The 26,253-nt window shown below is 47.4% G+C and overlaps 2 protein-coding genes across 2 annotated transcripts; both read left to right on the top strand.

Annotated features, from left to right (window-relative positions):
• Positions 1 to 231: 231 nt before the first annotated feature.
• LOC132240274 (F-box only protein 31-like) lies at positions 232 to 1,999 on the top strand. The gene has a single exon (XM_059707568.1). The coding sequence runs from the start codon at positions 410 to 412 to the stop codon at positions 1,928 to 1,930; it is 1,521 nt and encodes a 506-aa protein (XP_059563551.1). The 5' UTR covers positions 232 to 409; the 3' UTR covers positions 1,931 to 1,999.
• An 18,331-nt stretch (positions 2,000 to 20,330) lies between these two features.
• LOC132240176 (beta-defensin 121-like) lies at positions 20,331 to 21,446 on the top strand. The gene is made up of 2 exons (XM_059707501.1): positions 20,331 to 20,388; positions 21,289 to 21,446. Exons 1-2 carry the CDS (start codon positions 20,331 to 20,333, stop codon positions 21,444 to 21,446), a joined length of 216 nt encoding a protein of 71 aa, XP_059563484.1.
• The last annotated feature ends 4,807 nt before the right edge of the window (positions 21,447 to 26,253 follow it).

The following is a 26,253-nucleotide window of genomic DNA, read 5'->3' as shown; positions in this document are numbered from 1 at the left end:
TCACTTAACATAATGCTCTCCAGTTCCATCCATGCTGTTGCAAATGGCAAGAGTTCCTTCTTTTTTACTGCAGCTGCAGCGTAGTATTCCATTGTGTAGATGTACCACAGTTGTTTTTTTACTGAATTTATGTGAAATGCCCACACCTCCATAGGTATATCCCTGGAGGCATATCCCTACAGAAAGCAGATTAGTGACTGCCTGGGGCTAGGCTGGAGGACAGGGAGGGGCACTGGGAAAGGGAGGCGACTGTTAATGGGTATGGTTTTAAAGTCCTACAATTGGCTCCTCTCTGAGGGGGTGTGGCTAGGCCCTGGGGGGCTTGGCCGGATCTAGGGCAGGATGAGCCAGTTTAAAGCCCGGCTGAGGCGCGGCGGCCCATGCTGTGGTGGCTGTTAAGCGTGGAGGCATGGAGGAGTGCGCTTGCCTCTGCCGCGTGGGCTCTTCCAGGGGATGTCCGTGTCCTCAGAAGCGCCCGCGCCCAGCTGAGACGGCAGCGGCCGACGCCAAGCGGTGTCGTCAGGAGTGCCAGCGCCCAGCTGAGATGGCAGCAGCCAACGGCAAGCCGGCCCCGGCAGAAAAGCACGTCGAGGCGGACGCGGCATCGCGGTGCTGTGCGGGGAGTGGAGGAATCGCGAGTCCCATGCTGGCCCCGCCGTCCCCGCGCTGCTCGCTGCAGGACCTGCCGGTGGAGATGCTGGTGGAGATCTTCGCCTCGCTCCCCGGCACCGACCTGCCCAGCCTGGCCCAGGCCTGCACCAAATTCCACCACATCCTGCACACCGACAGCATCTGGAGACGGCGCTGCCGCGAGGAGTTTGGCTTTCATGAAAACGTGCAGGACCTGAGGATGATCGGTATGTCTTATCGAGAACTCTACGCGAAGATGTTCCCATACAGACACATTTTGGGTTTGTGGCAGCTAGACCATGGCTATAGAACACTGCTGAACGTCGTGGTGGACGGCTTATGCATTACTGGTTGGACGTGCAGGCCTCCCCTTAACACCCATGTGGATGGCCCAATACGTTTCCAGCCCTCGTTCCGAATTCGCCTGACGGAGGGGAAATCAGCCGCGGTGGAGTGCCTGGAGGGCCTCCTCGGCAGGCCCCACCGCGGCCACATGCAGATTCAGGAGGACAGGCTCACCGTCCAGTGCAAGAGGACCGACCACCGAACGGATTCACCCACGCGGCTCAGGGGAGAACGGGGGCGGGTGCAGGAGGACGGACAGCGGTATGACTGCCTGACCTACCGCCGCCTCTACCTCCCGCCACGCCGCCCGGACGACCTCATCAGGCCAGGCCTCTTCCAAGGCAAATACGATGCCTACGGCCCAATGATTGCCTTCCTCAGCTTCCACGGGAAGTACGCCAGGGTCACGAAGGTCATGGGAATAACCAAGACGTTAGAGATCCACCTCAGGCGCCGCATCCAGCTGCGAGATGGCGAGATCTTCCGCAACTTCGACGAGCTCTCCCGCGTGGTGCAGGAGATTGACGAGCAGGTGACCCGGGAGCAGCAGCAGCAGCAGCAGCAGCAGCAGCAGCAGCAGCAAGAAGACGGGACTGAGGAAAGCCAGGGCCATGGCTGGCCGAGCCCTGCCCAGCCCAGCGCCGGGGAGTCCGGGGCTGCAGCTCCGGAGGAGCAGCCTGTCCCGTTTGTGCTGCCTGTGGGCGTGCGCTCAAGAGACCAGAACTACCCCCGAACCTGCAGGATGTGTTTCTACGGCGTGTACATGGTCACCTTCCATGGCTTCACCTTCCCCAGGCGCTTCCCTGGAATCTTCATCCTGTTCGATGAGAACCACTTCGGGTTCATCTGGCTGGAGGTGAAATACTTCATCCTGTACAGCAGAGTCCAGGACACCTTCCAGAATGTGGAGGCGCCATCCCCGCAGGCCTTCCTGGAGATGCTCAAGGACATTTAGCCCAGGCCCCCTGGGAGGAGCAGCTTGCATGCACTTTTTCTGCAATCTTTTTTTAAATATGCTTTTTAAAAATTGATCTTAGAGAGAAAGGAAGGGAGGAGGAGAGAGAGATAGAAACATTGATGAGAGAGGAACAACAACATCGGTAATTGGCTGCCTCCTGCACACCCGTACCAGGATCCAGCCCACAACCTGAGCATGTGCCCTGACCGGGAATTGAACCGGTGACCTCTTAGTGCATGGGTCGATGCTCAACCACTGAGCCACAGGGGCCAGACAAAAAGGTACAATCTTCTTAGACATAATATTGACCAAAAAAAATCCAGAAATATGTAAAAATGTTAACATTTTGTGACTTAAGTGGTTTGAGATCCAGAAATGCAGATTTGATTTGAAATGAATCGTTTTGGCCCTAACCGGTTTGGCTCAGTGGATAGAGCGTCGGCCTGCGGACTCAAGGGTCCCAGGTTCGATTCTGGTCAAGGGCATGTACCTTGGTTGCGGGCACATCCCCAGTGGGGAGTGTGCAGGAGGCAGCTGATCGATGTTTCTCTCTCATCAATGTTTCTAACTCTCTATCCCACTCCCTTCCTCTCTGTAAAAAATCAATAAAATATATTTAAAAGAAAAAATAAAATGAATCGTTTTGGATTGAAAATCAAATACAGAAATTAATAGCCTTTTTTTAGGCACCCGAAATAAAAGAGAATATAATTTTTGAAAACACACCATTGAGCTGCCGGGAGCCTGTCCATCCTTGCTGTTTCAAGGGACCTGGCATATATGGCATACTGTTCTTAATATGGTACTATGTGTTTTAACCAAGGTCTCCTCTCTGAGAAAGGTTGTTTCCCCAGGTAGGGATTTTCCCCTGAAATTAGGGAGGGAATAAAACCCCTCAACTAAGTGCCAGGCGGGTAATTAATCACTTTAACTACGAACAATCATGCTTAAGCTACATAATCTTTTCTCCCTGGAATGGAGATAAGAAACGCCCTAACCTTTGTAATAGAAATTGATAGGATTGAATCAACTGGTATAAATACAGATGTAACTAGACAGCAAGACACAGAACTTAGGAGACAGGGCTTGGAAGACAGGACCAAGAGAGACAGAGCCTAGGCACAGAACCTACACAGAACGTTCTCTAGAGACAGAAGAACTTCGCTGGAGAGAGCATGCCGGAGGATCCTGGACAGGGACTGGCCTCGGAGCCTGGAGGAGGAGCCTGGTGAGAGAGCATGGCAGGGGATCCTGGACTGAACCTGACTGCGGAGATTGGCAGGAGAGCCTGACTAGAACCTGGTGACTGAACCTGACTGGAGAACCTGGACAGAACCTCTCTGGAGATCCTAAGCAGAACCTCTCTGGAGATCCAGACCAAAACTTGGCTGGAGATCCTGGCTGGAGATCCTGGCTAGGCTGCTGATCAACTGAACACTGTCTCCGTGTCATTCCTTCTTCGCCAACTCCGTCTACGCCTTTGGGAACCCCTGAACCTGCTGGGGCTGGACCCCGGCATATGGCGCCCGAACAGGGACCCCTAGGTAAGCGCCCCGCACTCGGGACGGATAGGACTCCACCATAGGAAAAGGGTGGATAGTCTTCGGCGACTCCGTCCACACCTTTGGGAACACCTGGAAAAGGATTCCCCTAGGTAAGCCCCCCCCCCCCCCCCCCATTGAGAACCCCCACACTCGGGACGGATAGGACTCCACCAGGGTGCTACAGACCCCCCTATAGAGGATAAGTAGGGTAAGAAGGTGGATAGTACAGAACTTAGATTGAGAAGATGTGCCTTACTGAGTCCAAAGAAAGAAGACTCTGTATTGATCCTTAGATTGAGAAGATGTGCCATACTGAGTCCAAAGAAAGAAGACTCTGTATTGATCTTTAGATTAAGAAGATGTGCCATACTGAGTCTAAAGAAAAAAGACTCTGTATTGATCTTTTAACATATATGCTTGCTAGCAGAGGAATTAAGGTTACTCCCAGTCAGACAGACGTTTTATACAAGAAGTATGTCCATGCTTTTCTGAGGAGGGAAAGGTAAATGTAATGGCATGGGAGAAGGTAGGCCCAAGGAGCCTTATCCTTAACCCCACTGCAGCCTTTCTACCCTGGGAAAGTGCAGGATTGCCAAGCTTTCCCTGGGATGATAGATCAAGACTCAGGTAATAGAGGAAAGCGCCAATCCTACTCTTAAAATGGATACAAGAGAGCATTTCAGGTTTTTCTTTTTAATGCCTGCTTTTAAAAAATAAAAAAGGGGGAATTTGCTGGGAGCCTGTCCATCCTTGCTGTTTCAAGGGACCTGGCATATATGGCATACTGTTCTTAATATGGCACTATGTGTTTTAACCAAGGTCTCCTCTCTGAGAAAGGTTGTTTCCCCAGGTAGGGATTTTCCCCTGAAGTTAGGGAGGGAATAAAACCCCTCAACTAAGTGCCAGGCGGGTAATTAATCACTTTAACTACGAACAATCATGCTTAAGCTACATAATCTTTTCTCCCTGGAATGGAGATAAGAAACGCCCTAACCTTTGTAATAGAGATTGATAGTATTGAATCAACTGGTATAAATACAGATGTAACTAGACAGAACTTAGAACACAGAACTTAGAAGACAGAACTCAGGAGACAGAACTCAGGAGACAGAACTTAGAAGAGAGAACCTACAGACAGAACCTACACAGAACCTACAGGCAGAAGAACTTCGCTGGAGAGAACATGGCAAAAGATCCTGGACTGAACCTGACTACAGAAATTGGCAAGAGAACCTGACTAGAACCTGGTGACTGAACCTGGCTGGAGAACCTAGCAAGAGAACATGGACACAGAACCTGGCTGGAGATCCTAACCAGCACTTCGCTGGAGATCCTGAGCAGAACCTCTCTGGAGATCGAGACCAGAACTTGGTTGGAGATCCTGGCTAGGCTGCTGATCAACTGAACGCTGTCTCCGTGTCATTCCTTCTTTGCCGACTCCGTCTACGCCTTTGGGAACCCCTAGACCTGCTGGGGTTGGACCCCGGCATTGAGCTTTTCGGGAAAAATGGTGGGTTAAATACACACACTTTTTAGGCATTCAGTTCCCAAGTTGCACTTAAACTATAGCAACTACAGAGATTTTTTTAAAAGTTATAATCCAATAAATAAGAGGAGAATGAGATGGACAACACAATAACCATTTGGAATCTTGAAAGCAGATAAATGGGCTGGAAATAAATTAGCAGACTAAAGAAAACGGAATTAAAGCTGGCAGTGAGGAAAATTAAGACCCAGCCCAATTTAAGCCACAGAATAAATACAAGCTTGGAATCTGGTGGCACCAGGCACATCTAGAAATTGGGAGAAACGTGGAGGAGTTAAAATAGGGAGGTTTAACTAGATACTCAGCCTCTTCTCCCTTTTATGCAGAGAGCGATTACCTTAGACCTACAATATGCAAAACTCTAATATGACAAAAAACGTAAAGACTTTCTCTAGCAAGGGATTCCAAAGTATCATTGAAAGTAAGCTTAATAAACAGAAAACATGAGGATTAATTGAACCACGTGCTGGGAAATGATTTAGCCACCAGCCTTCATTCCCATCCTAACCCCTAAAATTCCTAGTTGAGAAGGAGAAAGTATTTAAAGATACTGACCATGGCATTTCTCACTAAATGGCCCAGTCAAATCACTTCACTGTCAATGTCATGATTGGCAAACCCCCTCCATTTGAGCTTCAATCGGCGTTTTAGTACCTCACTTTTATTTATTTTTATTTTGTTCTCATTAAATTTATTGGGGTGACATTGGTTAATAAAAATATATAGGTTTCAGGTGTACAATTCTATAATACACCATCTGTATATAGTATTGTGTTCACCACCCAAAGTCAAGTTTCCTTCCATCACCATTCATACCCCCTTAACCCTCTTCTATCTCCCCTCACCCTTCTTTCTTCTGGTAATCACCTTACTGTTGTCTGTGCCTATGAGTTGTTGTTAGTATTATTATTATTACTACTATAGGCCCAGTACACGAATTTGTGCATGGGTGGGGTCTGGCCGGCCAGGGGGAGGGGCTGCGGGTGGTTGGCTGGCCGCCCCCACCCCCAGTCAGGGTGTGGGGGGCTGATCGGGGCCACAGTGTGCATCAAAGCAACTGGTCATTCCGGTCATTCCAGTCTTTCCAGCATTCTGGTCGCTTGGCTTTTGTATATATAGATTTTTTTTGCTTAATCCCTTCACCTTTTCCTCCCAGCCCCCTCTCCTCTAACAGCTGCCGGTCTGTTCTCCGTATCTATGAGTCTGTTTGTATGTTGTTAGCTTATTTTGTTCACTAGATCCCACACATCTCCGCCCTTCCTATCAGCCTCAGGGCGGCTTCTGTGAACCCTTCTGATCAGCTAGTCTTCAGTTGGTTATACAGGTTCATTGTTCTATATTTTAGCTGTCATTCCAGTTTGGTCCTGGGAGGAGGTGAGTGTGACACTACCATCTTAGATCCACTTCACTTTTGAATATTAACACATACATACTCTCATCCAAGTCTCTCATCCTATATAATAACGATGTAATATGCAAATGGTTGTTAGGCTGTGAAGCCACATAACGACCAGCTCATGGATCAGCAGGAGGGTGGGGCAGCGAGCTACAAGGGGGCAGGGCAGCAAGCTACGAGGGGAGGCAGGGGGAGCTACACGAGGGCGGGGCAGCAGGTAGAGAGCTACTGGAGGGTGGCAGCGAGCTACTGGCGCACGGATTCGTGCGCAGGGCTACTAGTAGGAAATAGACATCAAAACCAAATTGAACAAAGCACTCATGGAGTTTCTAATAAGCTTTGCAGTGTACACCCTTAAATATGAGTACATAGTTAAGGATCACAGGTCACGTGATCCTTGATTAGAGAAAAAGATCTCATTTAAAACAGACCAACTAACCATACGTAGGAAATAGATTATGTAGGGAGGAAAATATCATTCAAATCCTCAGGGAAATTAGAGAAGCTACTACAACCATGAAACAAGAATAGGATGTTATAAAAAGGAAAAGTCAAAGAATAAGTAAGAACTCATAGAAAATAAAAGTATGATAGCATAAAATAGAAAGCAAAGATTAATAGAAGGGTTGGAAGATACATTTGTTAAAATTTCTCAGAAACTAGAGGGGAAACATCAAAGGAATGGAAAGTAGGAGATATAATGTAAAAAACATTAAAGAATTAGTCCAAGGAGCTCAACATCTGAAAAATAAAAATTTCAGAAATAGAAAACAGAAAAATTAGACAAAGGAGAAGAAATGCCAAAGAAATTCTGTAGAACAATGGACAAAAAATATAAACAGACAATTCACACAAAAATAATAAAGGCACTTAAACATATGAAAAGATGTCCAATTTCACTCCTAATAGGACTTTTAAAAAAATACTCTTATTGATTTCAGAGAGAAAGGGAGAGGGAGAGAGAAGAAACATTAATGATGAGAGAGAATCATTGATCAGCTACCTCCTGCATGCCCCACACTGGGGATCAGTCCGCAACCCCAGCATGCGCCCTGACCAGGAATCAAAATGTGATCTCCTGGTTCATAAGTCAACGCTCAACCACTGAGTCATGCCAGCCAGACCCTAATAGGAATTTTTAAAAACCATCTGTTGTGGGTTGAATTATATCTCCCCGTAAAAGATATGTTCAAATCCTAACCCCAAGTAATGGTAATGTGACTTATCTGGAAATAGGATCTTACCATGTAAGAACAGGTTCTTCTATGATTCCTCATCTGTCTCCCATGGACCCTATCCGGAAATAGCCTGGTGTGGTGAGACCCATTCAGGATCCTGGAGAGAATATTAAGGCTTTTTAATAACCAGAGCAAATCTCTGGGCACTGTCTACACAGGGAGCAGGCCAGAGTGGGACTGTGGTTTGCAAATGCCATATAGCATATTGGATGTCAGGAACCAGGGGAGAGGCCTCTGACCCCAGTGTGTAGAGAGTTGGAGCCTGCTGAGGACACCTTGAGAATCCTTAGGTGTAAACTCAATTAGGCTGGCCTGGATTGGTGGCAAAAACGCACAGCACTCCACATTCTGTGGCTTTTCAGCATCCAGAGAACCATAGCGTACTACAGCCCATCTGTTCCAATCTGCTCATTGGTGCAGTTAAAGCCCAGAGAGGGCAAGTGACTTTCCTAAGGTCACACAGCAAGTGAGTGGCACAGCCAGCAGAATATTTTCAACTCTTCCCTCTCTCACTCTCGATGACAAAATCCTTCCTGAAGCTGAACATTTTATTTATTTTTTAATTTTTTAAAATATATTTTATTGATTTTTTTTTACAGAGAGTTAGAAACATCGATGAGAGAAACATTGATCAGCTGCCTCCTGCACACTCCCCACTGGGGATGTGCCCGCAACCAAGGTACATGCCCTTGACCAGAATCGAACCTGGGACCTTTCAGTTCGCAGGCCGATGCTCTATCCCAGCAGTTCTCAACCTGTGGGTCACGACCCCTTTGGGGGTTGAACGACCCTTTCACAGGGGTCGCCTAAGACCATCGGAAAACACATATATAATTACATATTGTTTTTGTGATTAATCACTATGCTTTAATTATGTTCAATTTGTAACAATGAAATTGGGGGTCACCACAACATGAGGATCTGTATTAAAGGGTCACGGCATTAGAAAGTTGAGAACCACTGCTCTATCCACTGAGCCAAACCGGTAAGGGCAGAAACTGAACATTTTGGACAGTGGGGCCTTTTCTCTTAGAGAGAAAATGATCAGATAGACACATTCTTCCCAAGGTCTGAGTGAGTGTTGTTCTTTCTCTCCTCCTCTGCCCTCAAAATGGAAAGTTAAACTTGATAAAGAAGTTTGCCTAACTTACATTAAAATCACCATAACGGTGGATCTCTAGACCAGATAAGGTAGGGCTTTGTAGGGCATAATAAAGATTGTGCTTTTTTTTCTTTCCTTCAATGTGTGATGTGGAGTCTTGGAGGATTTTGAGTTATAACAAAGGATTTTGAGTTATAACAAGGGCTGACATCTGTTTATATGTTTTTTAAATCCTTCTGGCTGTTGTATGACTTCTCCCTGCTGGTCCCAAAAGGTGAAGATGGATAAAAGGAGACAGGTCAGCTCGGTGGTGTGAGTGGGGATGCGGGGGCATTGAGATAGTGACTGAGAAGTGTGGGGGAGGCAGGCTGTTTCAGGGCAGACTGTACCCGTGGGCAGCCGAGGGCACGTGTAAGTGACCCAGTTGATCATGTCCTGGTTGATGAGAGCGAGCAGAAGAGTCCAGGGCTCTCATCCACTGGCTTGTCGCCTCTCGAGACCCAAGACTACTCCTGGGGCTACTGAAGTCATGACGCCTTTTATGCTCACTCTGACTGTGCTGGTGCTCTTGTCCCAGGCCATTCCAGGTAATGTAGACCTCCCCGGGGAGGGGCGGGGTGGAGAGGGGCTCTCGGTCAGGGCACTCCAGGGCCTGGGAGGACGGGCTGGCAGGTGGCAATGGGCACCACCACTGACCTGGGGAAGAGGGAAGAGCCCCCAAGTACTGGGTTCGACCCTGCCCCACCTTTATTAGCTCCATGATGTCCCCAGAGAACGACTTGGCTCCAGTTGCTTTCAATGTACTCATTTGTCCATTTGAAATAATGAATCAGGTTGTGGAATCGACATGAACACACTGGCACTTTGGTGTGTAACAAGCGCAGCTTCTTTATTTTTTAAGCCCACCCCAGAGGGGACCTGGCACCCAGACAGCCATCCTGGCCAGGAACGGGCGCCAGCTCTTAGGAACCAGCTGTAAACTCCAGACTGTTCCCTCAGCCGCCCTCTCAGACCCCCTTTCTTTGGCCAGCTCCAGGGATCAGGGACAGGAGGTCTGCTGTTTGAGGAGGAGTGGGGGGGAGGGGGGGGCGGCAGGGGAAACAGGAAAGAGTGGAGGCAACAGTGACCCTTTCTGCCCATGGTCCCTGGAATTACTTGGATTTTGCACTATTCACAGCTGCCTTAAGGCAGCCTGTCAGTACCAGTCCCTGCACCAAAGCCATGGAATAGCTTTCAGTAGAGAAGGGCCCTCATCAAATTGCCCAGGCCAAGGTGCTAGCACCATCCCCTCATCAGAGAGGAGCTCAATCCAGCCCCCCTACCCCCCAGCACCCCCCAGCACCTCTAACTTTCCACAGGCCAGGATGTGAGTGGATTGCTTGGGAGCACGGCCTCACAACTTGGGCCTGCTCACGCCAGACACAGGCATGAAACACCATTCACCTCCAAATCCTGGGTTAGAACCTGCTCCATCAGTTTTTAGCTCTATGACACCCGACAAGCCATTTGGCTGCTCTGAGTTCCAATGTACTCATTTCTCAATGCGGAATAATATGTTAGCTTGAGGAGTCAATATTGGGGAAAGTTTAGTGAATGCAGTTTGTGGTATTCTGTTGCCTTGACTTTATTTCTTCTTTGGTGCTTCCTGTTATTTGTATGTTGGAGTTCTTTTGCTTATCATCAATATTTGTAACTTTCTATTAATTTCTTTTTACCTCTTTCTTCCTTTCTTTTCTTAAAAATACATTTTAATTGATTTCAGAGAGAGAAAGGAAGAGGGAGAGAGAGATAGAAACACCAATAATGAGAGAGAATCATTGATTGGCTACCTCCTCCTGCACGCCCCTTATTGGGAATCGAGCCTGCAACCCAGGATGTGCCCTTGACCAGAATCGAACCCGTTACCCTTCAGTCTGCAGGCCAACACTCTACCCACTGAGCCAAAATGGCCAGGGCACTTCTTCCTTTCTTTCTGAGGAATGTATCCTCTTTTTCACCTTGTGTTTCTCAGAAGCCATGATCTGTTGCATTCATTTGCTCACGTGTTCCTTCTAGTTTTATCTTTACTTATGGAATGGTTTATAAAATTTATAATTATTTTTGAAGTCCTGTCATGATTTATCTGACTTTATTTAATGGTTTTTATAGACCATTTCATTTAATCCCCACAACAACTCTCTGAGGCGGGTGCTGTATCTTATTTTTAGAAAAGAAGAAATTGATGCTCTGAGAAGGGTCATGGCCTGCCCAAGGTCTCCCAGTTGGCTTGTGGTGTAGACAGATTTAAAATCCAGGTGTATGGGTCTCAACAGTCCATGTTCCCAGCCATTAGGACGCATGGAACCTGTGAGAGAACTTTCAAGAAGGGCTGGACTTGAAATGGGGTGTCCAGAAAGGATGCGAGACTCTACCACCTTATAAATCTAGAGGTGACTCCTCCATCGTCTATGGCACTCCCCCCCCCCCCCCCCCAGCCTGACCGTTAGCCTTCTCAAGCCAGGACTCATTTCCCCTCGGGACTGATTCGCCTCCCTTCTCTTTTTCTCTTTGTATCAGGCAGCACTGAAAAATGCTGGAATCTTCATGGCAACTGCCGGGAGGAATGCCGTAAGGACGAAACAGTCTTTATTTTCTGTCCAAGCGGCAAGCTGTGCTGTGTGAAGCCCAAGTTCCAGCCGAAGAGAACACGGCAGTGAATTAGCGGCTGAAGCCTGAGGGCGCAACAGTGGAGAGAGCCCTGCCCTGAGTCTGACCACGTAGATCCCCGAGTTTGATTAAAACACCGCTGGCTGACTTCTGTGCGTGTCTCTCAGTAACCCCAATCAAACTCAAGCAGAGGTGTGGGTGAGGAAGTATTTCCAGGAGGGGAAAATGGACTTACACATATCTTACCTCATCTATTCCTTTCAACACCCTAACAAGTAGATTGTGTCATCACTTTTATTTTCTGGATGAGGCTTGGGCTGGAGAGTCCTTTTACCCAACGTCACGTAACTAACCTGAGGAGGTTGCTGGATTAAATGTCGGTCTGCATATACGTTTGCAACTAGCTCCTTGTCTCCTGCACTATTGCTGTTATACATAGAAATGCGTATTATATTCATTAGAATCTCTCAAAAGCCAGGGGTAGACAGTGTTGCACTGGGGTCCTATTTTCTGGGATTGTTATGGAAGCTGAAGAGTTAGGCAGAAAACTGTGTTTATCCCTCGGCCTACTTCATACTCTGTTGTTTCTCTCTCTCTATATTATCTTAATGTTTTAATATTTAGTTTAAATTTTCATCAAAACAATACATCCACATTGTTTTAAGAGTCAACTTTGAATAAGAGAGGATAATAAATTATCAGAGTCACCCATTTCCCTTCTTCCATTTCTTGCTTTCCAAAGAAAACCATTTTCACATCTTTTGTTGTTTCTTTGAATTTTACTTCCATATCTATAAACAATATGCTAACTTATATTGTTAATTCATAATTTTTGTTTTTCAGTTTTACTAGTAGGTATTACCCATTAAACTCCTAGTATGGGAGGTGAGCATTTGATTCTTTTATCTTCAGTGAAGATGTTCAGCACCATTAGGGACTTATCAATTTTATCTTCTTGGAGAATTCTCTTCTTGGGCATTTGGACCTGCTCTACTCTGAACTGGTTGTCTCTACACCTGGTGACCTGCTGCCATCCTGGATCTCCATTCACACCATCTGGGAGAATCTCTTGTAGTCTCCTGAGATAAATACCCTGCTTTCTGGATCCTGGGTCTGTCCTCCTCTCTCTCTCTCTTTATATTTTTTTGTTGTTAATTCTCACCTGAGGATATTTTTCCCATTGATTTTCAGAGTAAGTGGAAGGAGAGAGGGGGAGAGAGAGAGAGAGAGAGAAAGAGAGAGAGAGAGAGAGAGAGAGAGAGAGAGAGAGAGAGAGAGAGAAACATTGATGTGAGAGAGACACATTTACCGGTTGCCTCCCACACGCAACCAACCAGAGAGCAGGGAGTGAATCGGCAACCCAGTATATGCCCTTGACTGGGACTCAAACCCGAGATCCCTCGGTGCTCCAACCACTTAGCAACACTGCCAGGGCGGGTCTTTTTTGATATACTCCTTTAGTTTGGCAGAGGACCTCTTGGCAGCTTCCTGAAAATGTCTGACCTCATTGCATTAATCTTACAATTGGTTAGCATGTAGTTTGGTTGCTCATTCCATATTGTAAATGATTCTCTCATTTTTAAGGTCATTGTTCCACTGTCTTTCAGCATCTAGTGTCACTGTGAAGAAAGCTAGTCATTCTGAATCTGGTCTCTCTGTATGGGACCTGTTATTTCTCTCTGAAAGCTTGTAAGACTTTTCTCTTTGTCTACAGGGTGTTTGAAATTTCATGATGATGTGCTTAAATTTACTGAAGGTTTATTTTAATCAATTTCACTGAGCACTCAATGGGCCCTGTCAATCTGGAAACTTATGTCCTTCAATTCTAAGACTTATTTTTTCTTGATTTATTTCTTTAATGATAGGTATCCTGCCCTTTGTTTTTCCTGTTTCCTTTCTCTGGAATTCTTATGTTTCAAATGTTAAGTTCCCCGACAGATTCCCTTATTTCCTTATATTTTCTCTACTGCTTTTATCTCTACCATTTTATTCTATTTTCGAGAAATTTCATCTTTTTACTTTTATTCTCTAAAGTATTTCTCATTCCTTATGTTTCTTCTTTTCTTTTTGAAAATAGCATCCTTTCTTGTTTCATGCTTACAATAGCTTCTCTTATTTTTCTGAGAATTTTGATAATTTTTTTCTGATGATATTATCCCCTGCATAATCTGTTTCATTTTAGTTGCATTTATTTATTTATTTACTTACTTACTTATAGTGTTAGAAGCTTTCCTTATCTGGTTAGTCGTTCTTGGCCATATGCTTATAGTTTGGAGTGGGCCACTACTAACTGGTTTATTGTATCAGCGAACATACAGTGCCTGCTGTGTCTTTAGTTTTTTTCCTCTTGGACGGTCACATTTTTCTGGGAAGAATCCTCCACAAGCCTTTTAGACTGAATGTCTGTCATTGTCCCAAATTTATATGTTGAAATCCCAATTCCCAGTGTATTAGGAAGTGGGGCTTTTGGGAGGAGATCAGGTCAGGAGGATAGAATCCTGATGAATGGGATTAGGGCCCTTCTACAAAAGACACACAGAGCTCATCTCCTCCAAAAAGTGAGGAGACAGTGAGATGAACCAGGAAGTGGGCTCTCACCAGATGCTGACTCTGCTGGTCCCCTGATCTTGGACTTTCAGGACTCCAGAATTGTGAGAAATAAATGTTTATGGTCTCACCCACCCAGTCTGTGGTAGTTTGTTACAGCACAAACAGACAAAGACATACAGTATCTGTGTCGTCAGGCATTTCCTTTGTGGTTGCATTTCCCTGGGAAGAATTCTTTACAATCCTGCTTGTCACTGTCCTCAAAGCTGAGATGGGAAAGAAGGCTGGGTCTTAACATCTATACTAATAAAAGGGTAATATGCTAATTAGAGTGGTCGTCTTCCGGACATCCTTCCAGACAAAGTCGCAGCAGCTGCGAGGGCTGAGGCTTAGGCAGCCATGGGAGGCTGTGAAGGGCTGAGGCTCAGGCTGGCAGTGGCAGCAGCAGCGGGGTAATGGGGGCAGTGCCTTCCCCTGATCCACCAGGTTGCCTCCTACTTGTCTTTTTGGAGGTCATTAAGGCAATTCATCAAATATTTCTGGCTTTCTGGGTTCTAGGCCTGTGGTGGAATTGCACTTCTTGGCCCTCTTGTGGTGGAATGGGGCCATGTCACCGTTGCAGCCAGTGAGGTATGAGCTACACGTCCCTTCCAAGGTCAGGACCTATGTAATGGCCAGTTCAAGACCCGTCAGAGCTCTCTTTTCTTCTGCTGTGATGATGAGCAACAACTGAGTGGCCATTCAGTCAGTCTGGTTCCAGGATGAGGAGATTCGGGCCCAGTCTCCAGCCAACCTGCAATGACTCTGCAGCAGGTGTGAAGAGTAAACCTTGGTTCTTACAACCCACCGAGATTCCTTTCTCTGTAACTGCTTCATAACTTGGTTTATCCTAATACAGCCGACTAGCAGGGGACTGTAGCCTACCATGCTCTGTATTTCTTGTGCTCAATAGACTATGGGCACCTAGTAGATACTTACTCAAGATCCGATTTATTTGGCAAACGTTTCTTGAGTGTTTTGGGGAGGATATAAAGCTTATTTAAAAATTCGTGTTTTCCTTTTCCTAAGGAAGCTGTAAGGATTTCAAGGGCAGAAACCCTTTCGACCTGGGGTGGGCAAACTTTTTGACTCGAGGGCCACAATGGGTTCTTAAACTGGACCGGAGGGCCGGAACAAAAGCATGGATGGAGTGTTTGTGTGAACTAATATAAATTCAAAGTAAACATCATTACATAAAAGGGTACGGTCTTTTTTTTCAATAGTTTTATTCTTTTCAAATGGGCTGGATCCGGCCCGCGGGCCGTAGTTTGCCCACGGCTGCTTTAGACAGTTCGTCTGCCACCACCTCAGTCCTCCATCCACAGGAAACTTAAAACGGCCTGGGTGGTTTCGGAAGTGGAGGGGGAGGTGGGAGAAGGGCATTCTAGGAGGGATGAAAACATGACCAACGGGGACAGAGCCATGGCTGGTTCCTGGGAAAGTAGACACATTGAATGAAGGACTCGGGGAGAGAACTGCTTCTGGCAAGTTTAGGCAGCAGCAGAGATAAGAAGCCGGGAAGACATCCTGGAGGCACAAGGAGAGCCAGGACAGCGATAAGCTGGAAACATGCTCCGATACAAAGCTGGGACCTTCTTTATCATCTCTCACCGGAGCTCAGAGTTACACTGTGTGCACGCCAGGCACAGAGGCACGAGGTCTGCCCTTGAGCTTGGATTCGGGGTAAGCATGCTGGCTCTCAGAGGTGAGACCCAAAGTTTTGAAATGTTCAACTTTGACTTAAGGAAGCACAGTGAGCAGAGAAGTCTCTGGATCGCTGACCATCCTTGTTCCTTTTCTTGAATATTGACTATGTTGACATGGAAGCAGGGTCAGGAGAGCTTCGGGGCGGGAAGAGGTCAGCACTCAAATGTCCCAAGGGCAAGGAGGGTGAGTTCACAGTAAACACCAGCTGCAACCAGGCACCAGGGGCTTCCCCTCCAGGGCATTGCCGCATGCAGTCTCCACAGCGAATCTCTGAGGTCCGCAGTGTTGTCTCCATGGGAGAGAAGGAAAAACTGACGTCCAGAGGCATTGTTCAGGGTCACTTCACTAATCGTGGCAAAGCGATGGTTTTAATCCAGATTTGTTTGGCTTCAAAGCTTATGTCCTTTGTGATAGATTGCCAAACATCATTTCAAAGAAAAAGCCTCAGCGTGGCCATCACCATTGCTAATGGCACTTGGCACCAGGCGCCAGAGACGCGGAACGTAATAGAAACCAGGAAAATCTCCAAGCTCATTTGGGCCAGTAGCTTCGTCCTCTTTTCTCACCGTGCAATTCCTTTCCTGAGTGGCCGCGCTGGAAGCAGAGGACAACAGGGTGGCGGCAGAAGCCTGAGGAGGGCGTGGCAGGGTCCTGGCCAGGATGGGATAAACCCACTGGAAGCATAAGAAGGTTCGTTTTCGAGGCGAGGCACCCTCCAGCCAGGGAGGCTTGCGGTTAACACTGGGTCGGAGCAAGAGCAATGGCCCAGCAGGGAACAGAAGCAGAGCTTTCGGAATATCAGATACCATCCCATCTGCCACTAGGCCAGAGATGGTAGCGGTAGCCACCGGTGGCTCAGGAAGAGAGGTGCACAGTGGTAAGCGAAGGACCACAGCACTTCAGGAGCCTAGAGAGAGGGTCAAGCACATCTGATTGGCGTCAAGGCCAGGGGTCTGAGTACACTTTCAGTTTTGGGACTCTGGGCTCCTGGGCACTTCACAACGAAGTTCACTCATCAGTGCGAATCCCTTTCTGCTGAAAGCTTCCTACCTTCCCACATCCTCAGATGACCTTCCTAACAGACTACTTACAGACTCTTCCTGTCCAAGTCTGTAGTCTTGTTTGTTTGTTTGTTTGTTTTGTTTATCCTCACCTGAGGATATTTTTCCATTGATTTTTAGAGACAGTGGAAGGGAGGGGGAGAGACAGAGAAACATCTATGTGAGAGAGACACATCGATTGGTTGCTTCCTGCATGTGCCCCAACCAGGGCCAAGGATTGAGCCTGCAACTGAGGTATGTGCCATCGATTGGAATTGAACCCGGGACCCTTCAGTCCCAGTGCCAACACTCCATCCACTGAGCCAAACTGGCCAGGGCCAAGTCTGTAATCCTGTCTGAAAACCACACCTTCCCACCCAGTTCTTTATTCCTTTCTTATTTTTCTTGCTCTGCTTTCATAACTTTCTGTGCTCTTTTTCTGTTCTTAATGACAGGTGCCTATCTCATGCCTGGCAACAAAGAAAAGCTCAGATTTGCAGATATCAGTAAGGGTGTGGTCCCATAGTTTTCTGAACCTTTTACGAAGGTTTACCTGTATTAGCTAATGAATCCGATTCTTTGTAGCCCATCGATGATTTTCTTGGAGAGCTCTGAATGAGAGCCATGGCAAAATAGTTGATGATGAATAGAAGCAGAAGCGAGGAGGTGGAGATGCTAAATCTTAAGACATCCCAAAGATGCAGATCAATCTGGCTCAGGTGTGGGGAAACCCTTTTTAGCTTGGAGAGCAAGCAGGGCATTTTGTCTTGCAGTACCTGTGCCAGATGGGAAGGAGTCTCCTCTAAGATGTAAAACCATTGCTGATTCTGCTAAAGAATGCACGTAACGGAGCCAGGCCATCCCCTCCTCAGGCCACTGTATTCTGGTAGGCAGCATCCACCAGAAGCAAACGTGCAGAGCTGTGATGGAGTTCTGTGCTGGAGGGCAAGTAGATGTCCGAATAGGAGTTCAATGTGGGGGCACCTTGGGGTCACTAGGGGCTCTTTGGATGTGCAAAGGAGTCCCTCCCAGACGAAGGCTTCTGCAAGAAGAGTGCTCCCATGACTTGCTCTCTTCTCTCTCTCCAGCCGGTCAGGACTCTCAGCCCAACACCCTAATCTTCTAACTAGAAATACTCTCCTTCCTCGAGCGTGGGTGAAGGTGCGCCCTCTGGCCTTGCCCTGGGCCGTGTAAACGCCAGTGGCCCTTCAGGTTTGTATTCTGCAGTCCTGTCGGGAAGGGGAGGAAATGAGTTCCAGCCCACAGGCCTGGTTTCCTCACTAGCCATGTTGGAAGCGAGGCCCCTGCCAATAGAGCAGTTTGTTTTCTTTCTTTTTAGTCTTCTGCTGTCAGGGGTTGAGTTAATTATTTATGACAAATTTGTCATTACTGGTCTTATGCAAAGTCTCTCGTTTTATTTTGCTGACTTATTGATTTTTATCCCCATAATCAACTCCTATCTATGTCCTGCATAGACAACTCTCAATGTTTTAATTTGTATCTTTTTTTGTTGTTGTTAATCCTCAGCTAATGATATTTTTTCCCCATTGCTTTTCAGAGAACAGAAGGGAGGGAAGGAAGCACATTTAACCTTCAATTCTCTAGAGAGGGGGAGAGAGTGAGAGAGAAACATTGATGTGAGAGTGAACACATTGACTGGTTGCTTCCCACACGCACCCTGACAGGGGTGGGGAGGGGACCTGTAAGTGAGGTACGTGCCCTTCGGTGTGCAGGCCGGAGCTCTAACCACTGAGCCCACTGGCCAGGGCAATTTGTATGTTTGTAATGTGTATATATTTTTACTTTATATAAGTTGTTTTATGCTTCATTTTGTTGCTTATTTTTAAAAATTAGCACTAATTTTAAAAGAAGTCAACTTTACTGAGATGTAATTTACATAAAATAAAACACGCCCATTTTAAGTTGTTTGATGAGTTTTGACATCGTGTACATTTTCATCATCCTGAAAGTTCTGTCATGCCCCATCTCAGGCAATGCCCGCCTGCACCCACTAGCCCCAGGCAACTGTGGGTATGTTTTTTGGTCACTATTGATTGGATTTGTCTTTTCTTTGAGTTTCATAGAAATGAACTTATTCTTTCGGTCTGGCTTCTTTCACCCAGTCCAGTGCTTTTTAGATTCTTCCACACCATGTGTAACAGCAGTTAATTCTTTATTGCTGAGCAATAGTCTATTCGTATGAATATACTGCAATTTATTTGTTTACTAGTTGATGGACATTTCGGTTGTTTCTACTTACGATGAATAAAGCTGCTACAATAATTTATGTACATTTTTTGGTGTATGTCTTGGATCAGTTATCTGAGACTGAAATTGTTGGGTTGTATGGTAGATGCATGCTTAACTTTGTAAGAAACTGTCACCCGGCCAGTGTGGCTCAGTGTTGAGCATCAATCTATGAACCAGAAGGTCATGGTTCAATTCCAGGTCAGGGCACATGCCCAGGTTGTGGGCTCCACCCCAAGTAGGGGGCACACAGGAGGCAAAGGATTGATGATTCTCCCTCATAACTGATGTTTCTATCTCTCTCCCTCTCCCTTCCTCTCTCTGAAATCAATAAAAATATATTAAAAAAAGAGAAACTGTCAAACTGTTTCCCAAAATGATGATACTATTATAGTCAGCACTGGTTTTAAACACCCATCTACATTTACTTATATACACCTACTTCTCTAGCTTATGATAGCTACATAATACTCCATGGTGTGCACCCGTCACCTTGAACCTTCCACTCTCCAGAGGTGAAGTTCAGCTTGTCTTCAACTCCCTGCCACTACGGGCCTTACTTTAATAGAGATCCTTGTGCACATTCCCTTACAGACACGTGCGGGATTCCTTTGGGATATGTGCCCAGGAGTGGAATTTCTGGGTCAGAACAAGTGCTTACACTTACTTGGATTAAATGTTATCAGATTCCTCCCCAGAGGAAAAAGAAAGATCTCTTATCCTTTGAGACAGCATGGATGGACCTGGAGAATACTTAGCTAAGTGAAATAAACCAGTCAGAGAAAGATAAATATCACATGATCCCATTTATAGGTGGAATCTAAGGAACACAATAAATTGATGAACAAGATAGGACCACAAACATGGAAGCATGCAATAGATGGACAGATCTCAGAGGGAAGGCGGGCGGGAAGAGATTAATCAAAGAACTCATAAGCATGTATGGACACAGACAATAGGCAGGTGAAGGCCTGGGTGTGGGGATTGGGAGGTGGACGGAGAGGGGCAAGAGTGGAGAATGGGGGACATCTGTAATACTCTCAACAATAAAATAAATTTTAAAAAATCCATTTCCCCCTTCACTCTCTGGTTGCATTATGAAACTTTTCAAAGACAAGCCTGTGCCTTCTCTTTGCTAACTTTACTTCCACCTCCGCCCCCACCCTCACCCCCCGTCCAAGCCTCCTTTGGAAGTGTGGTTGATTACTTGTCTGCCCATCTAATCTTAAATGACTGTTCCCTTTCTGGTTCACTGGCCATGGCTCTACCCTGTCCCTTGGGGCAATAAATACCAGTCTGGGCTGCTGGACTTGCCAGCCCAGAAGCCTCCTCTCTTCTGTCATCCATGAAGCTCATGCTTCTGGTTTTGACCGTTACCCTGACACTGGCCCAGGCCGCCAAAGGTAACCAGGCTCTCCCCCAGGGGTCGTGGCTCAGGGAACCTGCGCCCATTCAGGGGACGCTGGGGCTCTAACGGCTTGGCCTGGGAGAAAGGCCGGGCGGGCCCCACAGAGGCCTTTCTAGCTAAGGGGAAGTTTGGGTCCTCTGGTACCAACTGATCTTTCGGGTGCCGTTACTTGACCATCTTGAACTGCTCTCTCTGGTTGGCATAGAAGAAGTTGAACATGACCTGGAGGTGGGGTGTGGGGGAGCAGGGTACAAGGAGGAGAGGGACGAGTGCATGGAGTACAGAGAAAATGGGAGTTTTTCTGAAACATTCCTTGGGGGGTTTGAATTTTGATCTCTCATTGCCTCCATGAAAATGGTTCCTGAATTTCTGATTGTGTGAGGATTCTGATGGCACTCTCTTAGGCAGCCTTAATGTATCTCCTTTAGGTAGCAGGTTCCCCAGAACAATTGTTCCTAATGACCTTGGCAGTAAAAAGCCTCAGGATGTTGTGGAGATGGGTGTATTTCCGATTCCTGTCCCTTTTCACTGACATGGTCAGGAAGGTACTGAAGGACAAAGGGAATGGGAACTAACTGATACTGGGCACCTGGCTATATTATAATATGAGAGAGATGACCCCCTGGAGAGAGGGGGACCTCTTGCCTGCCCCACGAGAGGTTCCAGGCCACTGAGTGAGGCGGACTTTGAGGTTCTGACTGGGGACACAAGTGGGAAAAGAAAGGATAGTGACCTATAATCTCTCCTAAACCTGAAAGATGCCTTATGAGGGCTTCTTTGCACACATTTTCTATTTCCCTTACTACTGTCTTCTCTACTTTGGCCTCCCACTTCCCCAGTTCTCTGCTTTACTTCCAGACCAAGCTTGCCCCCTCTCGCCCCCTTTTCATTTCAGTCATGAAGTGTTGGCGTAGTTTGGGAATTTGCAGAACCACATGTGAAGAGGGTGAAGTATTCCACATATTATGCAATGCTGAGGCCAAGTGCTGTGTGAATCCGAAGTACGTGCCTGTCAACACCAAATCCTCAAACTCAGCTGGAAGCCCGGGATAACTTTCTGCAGCCCGACAGGTCGTAGCCAACCTGAGTCTAACATCACTGGATCCCACAGTTCTATTAAATCATTCTCGGCTAGTCTCTGTGTCTGGCAGTTCCACCAAGTGTACTTAGAAATGAATAGAAAGGAAGAAAGGTGTGTGTGTGTGTGTGTGTGTGTGTGTGTGTGTGTGTGTGTTGGAGGGGGAGGGTATTAAGGAAACAGGATAGACCAGTGGGTGGAAATAACCTCAGTCTTGCACATAGCTCCTAGCCTGCTGGCCCTCGCGGCTGATCCCAGGTGATAGAAATAAGGAATGTTCATTCTATCCATTTGATTCTTGTTTTCTAGGCCAGCACAGTAGCATTTTCTGCAACGACGGAAGTGTTCTCTATCTATGTCGTCCTATATGGTAACTACTCGCCACATGTGGCCAATGAGCACTTGAAATTTGGCCAGTATGACTGGTGAACTGACTTTCTAATTTAAATTAATTTATATTTAAACTTATATCGCTAAAGGTATACAGCTAGTGGTCATCATATTGGACAGTGCGGCTTTAGAGTCTGTAAGGCTGAGGCAGGCTATGAGGCGCAGTCTCTGGGTATTTTAGAGGAAGACAAGGACGCAAGAAGAATGTGCGGTGAACCTAAGGATCCATTCTCAGCCTGCTGCGTCTCTGTCATTATTGGATGTGATGGCCAGAATTTGTCAGAGACAAAAGGGGCAGGAAAGGAATTTCTTAAAAGGATAGCATGTAGTTTGTAGAACTAACTGGAAGTCTAGACAATTGGGCTGGGCAGGTCCCAGGGAGAGTGGACAGCAGGAATAACCTACCAGGATTCATTCCACCACCAGCACGGCCATCCTAACACTGGACAATAGCATCACACCTGAACTCTTGCCATTGCTAACGCCACTATGTGAATATTTTTTTCACCTGCCCTGTGGTTTGGACTTAATCTTTTAAAATTCAAAGTCCTTTGTTAGAGTGTCCAGTTGGCTGAGTTTGGGTCGTGTGCCTCCTGCTAATTCCCAAGGTGGCGCAGAAGAATATTCGTCTGTAGTGCTTTCTGTGGTGGGAGGTCAGTTCTCGTTTCCATGGAGACCCGAAGACTAGAGAATTACCCCCAGATGGAAAGGGGCCCAGATGCTGGGCGTCCTCAGGGCACAAATGACCACCACCAGGGAATACTGCCCCTGAGGCCTTTCCTTTAACCTTTGACCTTTCTGATTGCCAGGGGCAGGACTAGGGTGGAGAGAGGGGTGTCCATGACACAGCATCTAAGGAGGCCCTCACTCTTAGGGTCGTGCAAGTGCCTCTTTTAATGTTGCACCCTGGGCACTTCCTTTGCCTCACCCTAGACCTGACCCTGTCAGTTGCATCCTGCACTTCTCCTTTGCAGCACCCACCATAGCTTAAATATAAATGCGTTAAATGCTCTAATCCAAAGGCTTAGGGTGGCTGAATGGATAAGTTAACAAGACCTGTACATATGCTGTCTACAAGAGACCCACTTGAGATCAAAAGATACACCAGACTGAAAGTAAAGGGATGGAAAAAGATATTTCATGCAAATGGAAATGAAAAAACAAACAAACAACCAGCTAGGCTAGTAATACTTATACCAGAAAAAATAGACTTTAAAACAACGGCCAGCCTGGCCAGTGTGGCTCAGTGGTTGAGTGTCGACCTATGAACCAGGAGGTCATGGTTTGATTCCCAGTTAGGCCAGTGTGGGGCGTGCAGGAGGCAGCCAATCAATTATTCTCTCTCATCATTGATGTTTCTATCTCTCTCTCCCTCTTCCTTCCTTTCTGAAAACAATAAAAATATATTTATAAATAAATAAATAAATATATATATATTTAAGTACCTGGACTGTGTGGGACCCATCTGGGAACTTGATAACTAGTTTCTGACCCCACTGAGGAATTCAGGCTGCAGGGAGTGAGTGGCCCTTTAAAAACTTACAAAAGCAACTGCACAGATTTGAGGGGGTGAGTGCTGCCGGCCTTAGAGAACTGGCCCGGCCAGGCTGTACCCATGTGGGAGGCATTACAAAGGTGGAGGCCACAGTCTGTTCTGGCCTTGGTGGGTCCCAGGAGATATCACACAGTAACCAGGGACAACTTGGCTCGCCCACCAGGCCTGCCGCTTTGCCTATCTCCTGGCCTCCTCGCTCACGGTGGCTTCTATGCGCTGGCGACCTTGGTAGCTCCTGCTCCTTGCTCCCCCTTCAGGCACTTCTCTTAGCTTTGGGCCAGACCTCCCGGCTTAACAGGAAAATCACTATGCAACTGCCACGTCCAGTCATAGAATGGAGGGGCGAGAGGGGAGCAAAGGGACTGAGAACAAATACATATGCAGATATGTATTCAAAAATATGCAAACACACACCCACACACCAATTACATGTCCACACACAACTACATGTAAGTATAAGATACTTACACATATACATACAAATACTCACACACACAAACTACATACAAATAACACATGCACACACAATATACACAAGACATACAAAATTTGAGCATATACAAATATGCAAAATTTACACACATACACACAAGTACATATAAACGAAGTCTATACAAATATAGACCCAGGCACCCACACGTAAATGTGCTATAGCAATTAGACTATCTTTTTCATCCTAGCTGGCTTGGCTCCGTGGATAGTGTCGGCCCAAGGACTAGAGGTCCTGTGTTCAATTCCGGTCAAGGGCACGTACCTCGGGTGCAGGCTCGATCCCAGGCACCAGATCCCTGGGAGACAACCAATCAATATGTCTCTCTCATATCGATGTTTCTCTCTCTCTGTCTCTCCCCCTTCCTCCCACTCTCTAAAATCAATGGAAAAAAATATCCTCAGATGAGGATTAACAACAACAACAAAACAACAAAAAACTACCTTTTGCCATTATTCCTTATCTCAGTCAAGGCCATTTCTCACTCTTTGGGCAAGCTGTATATGTAAGGACTCATAAGGGCGCTTATGAAACATTGCAAAGAGTTGTAATAAGAAAGGGTCTGACATCTCCAGGTTGGGAATTTCCAGTTTATTGCAATGATAACATTACGGTCACTCAGTGTCAGGTGTCATTCTTAGTGCTTTATGTGTATTCACTCACTGGATCCTCATTAACAACCCTATGAAGTAAGCACTATTATCAACACTAATAAAAGAGAAAAATGGTAATTGGCGTACGAGCTACCCTTTTCATTGGCTAATCAGGGCTATATGCAAATTAACTGCCAACTAAGATTGGCAGTTAACTGCCAACAAGATGGCGGTTAATTTGCATATGTAGGCACAATGCAGGGAGGCGAAAGGGAAAGCAGGAAGAAGCCCCCTGCCACTGACAGTGATTGGAAACCCAGGGGGGAGCTAAGAGCTGGGGGGCAGGGCAAAGGCGGCCCTGGGGCTGCCTTTGCCCTGCCCCCCAGCCATGATCGGAGAATCAGGTGCCTTTTCCGCCCTGGCCAGTGATAGCAGGAAGTAGGGGTGGAGCCAGCGATGGGAGCTGGGCACGGTCGAAGCTGGCAGTCCCAGGAGCTAGGGGTCCCTTGCCTGGGCCTAAAGTGAAGCCCACGATCGTGGGGCCGCTGCAGCTACGGGTCCCCGCTGCCCGGGCCGGACGCCTCAGCCAGAGGCATCCTGCAGGGGCAGGGGCAGAGCCCGCAGATCGCGGCACCCCCCGCTGCCACTGCAGGTCCCCGCTGCTCGGGCCGGATGCCTAGGCCAGAGGCGTCAGGCCTGGGCAAGGGGCCGATCCTGCGATTGGAGGGTGATGGGGGTCAACGCCTGAGGGCTCCCAGTATGTGAGAGGGGGCAGGCTGGGCTGACGGACACTCCCCCCCGCCACCCAGTGCACGAATTTCGTGCACCGGGCCCCTAGTCTATAATAATAAAAGTGTAATATGCAAATTGACCAAGCAACTAAACAGCAGAACAACCATCCAGAGGACCTTCTGGATGACCACACTATGACATGCACTGGCGCCAGGCCAGCCAAGGCGAGTGCGATGCCATTGGTCGGGGGGTCCTGCCATTGCCCCACAATCGCCTCAAAGAGGGAGGCCCAGGCTACCTGGCTGGTGGCACTGCAGTGGGAGGGTGGGGCCTCCCTCTGTGGGGCAATTGATCTGGGGGCCCCATGATCGATCGCCCCATAGAGGGAGGCCCAGGCCACTGGTCAGCGACACTGTGGTGGGTGTGTGGAGCTGGCCAGTGATCGCCCCGCAGAGGGAGGCCCAGGCCAGCCAAGTGATTGCACCCCACGCCTCTCACCCGCAGAGGGAGGCGACTGGTGGCGGGAAAGGGGGGGCAGCGCTGCACAGGTGGCAAGCAGCGGCACCAGCGGGGGTGGGGCCAGCTGCCGGCAGTTGGGGGAAGGAAAACCCTGATAGGCCCTGATTGCCGGCCAGGCCTGGGGACCCTACTTGAGGGGACTGGATTGTGAGAGGGCGCAGGTTGGGCTGAGGGACATCTCCCGCCCCCCCCCCCCATGCACAAATTTCGTGCACCGGGCCTCTAGTTAACTCCATAATATAGCTGAGGAAATAGCTTCAGAGTAACTTAAATTTTCAAAACAAAGTAACACTGGCAGGAGACTAACTTCAGAATACAGATTTACCAACATTGTGCTATGTTGTCTCATTCGATGCTGAGTCCTGTAGTCACTGAATGACATAGTCAAGGGCATGTGGCTCCCCCAACTCTGGACCAAACCAAACACCTGGCACCTCCACGGCACTGCTGGGTGATGGCCCCAAACTCCCTCATCCTGAGCAGCAACACTGCACACAGATCAA

This window comes from Myotis daubentonii, chromosome 8 (genome assembly GCF_963259705.1).
Source record: "Myotis daubentonii chromosome 8, mMyoDau2.1, whole genome shotgun sequence".
Taxonomy (NCBI): domain Eukaryota; kingdom Metazoa; phylum Chordata; class Mammalia; order Chiroptera; family Vespertilionidae; genus Myotis; species Myotis daubentonii.
The sequence above is the reverse complement of the archived record's forward strand: the minus strand, read 5'-3'. Positions and strand labels throughout refer to the sequence as shown.

Coding starts and splice junctions, on each gene's coding strand:
- LOC132240176 (XM_059707501.1), top strand. CDS start 20,331: ATGAAGCTCATGCTTCTGGTTTTGACCGTTACCCTGACACTGGCCCAG. Junction 20,389..21,288: donor ACTGGCCCAGGCCGCCAAAG/GTAACCAGGCTC, acceptor TTTTCATTTCAG/TCATGAAGTGTTGGCGTAGT.
- LOC132240274 (XM_059707568.1), top strand. CDS start 410: ATGGAGGAGTGCGCTTGCCTCTGCCGCGTGGGCTCTTCCAGGGGATGT.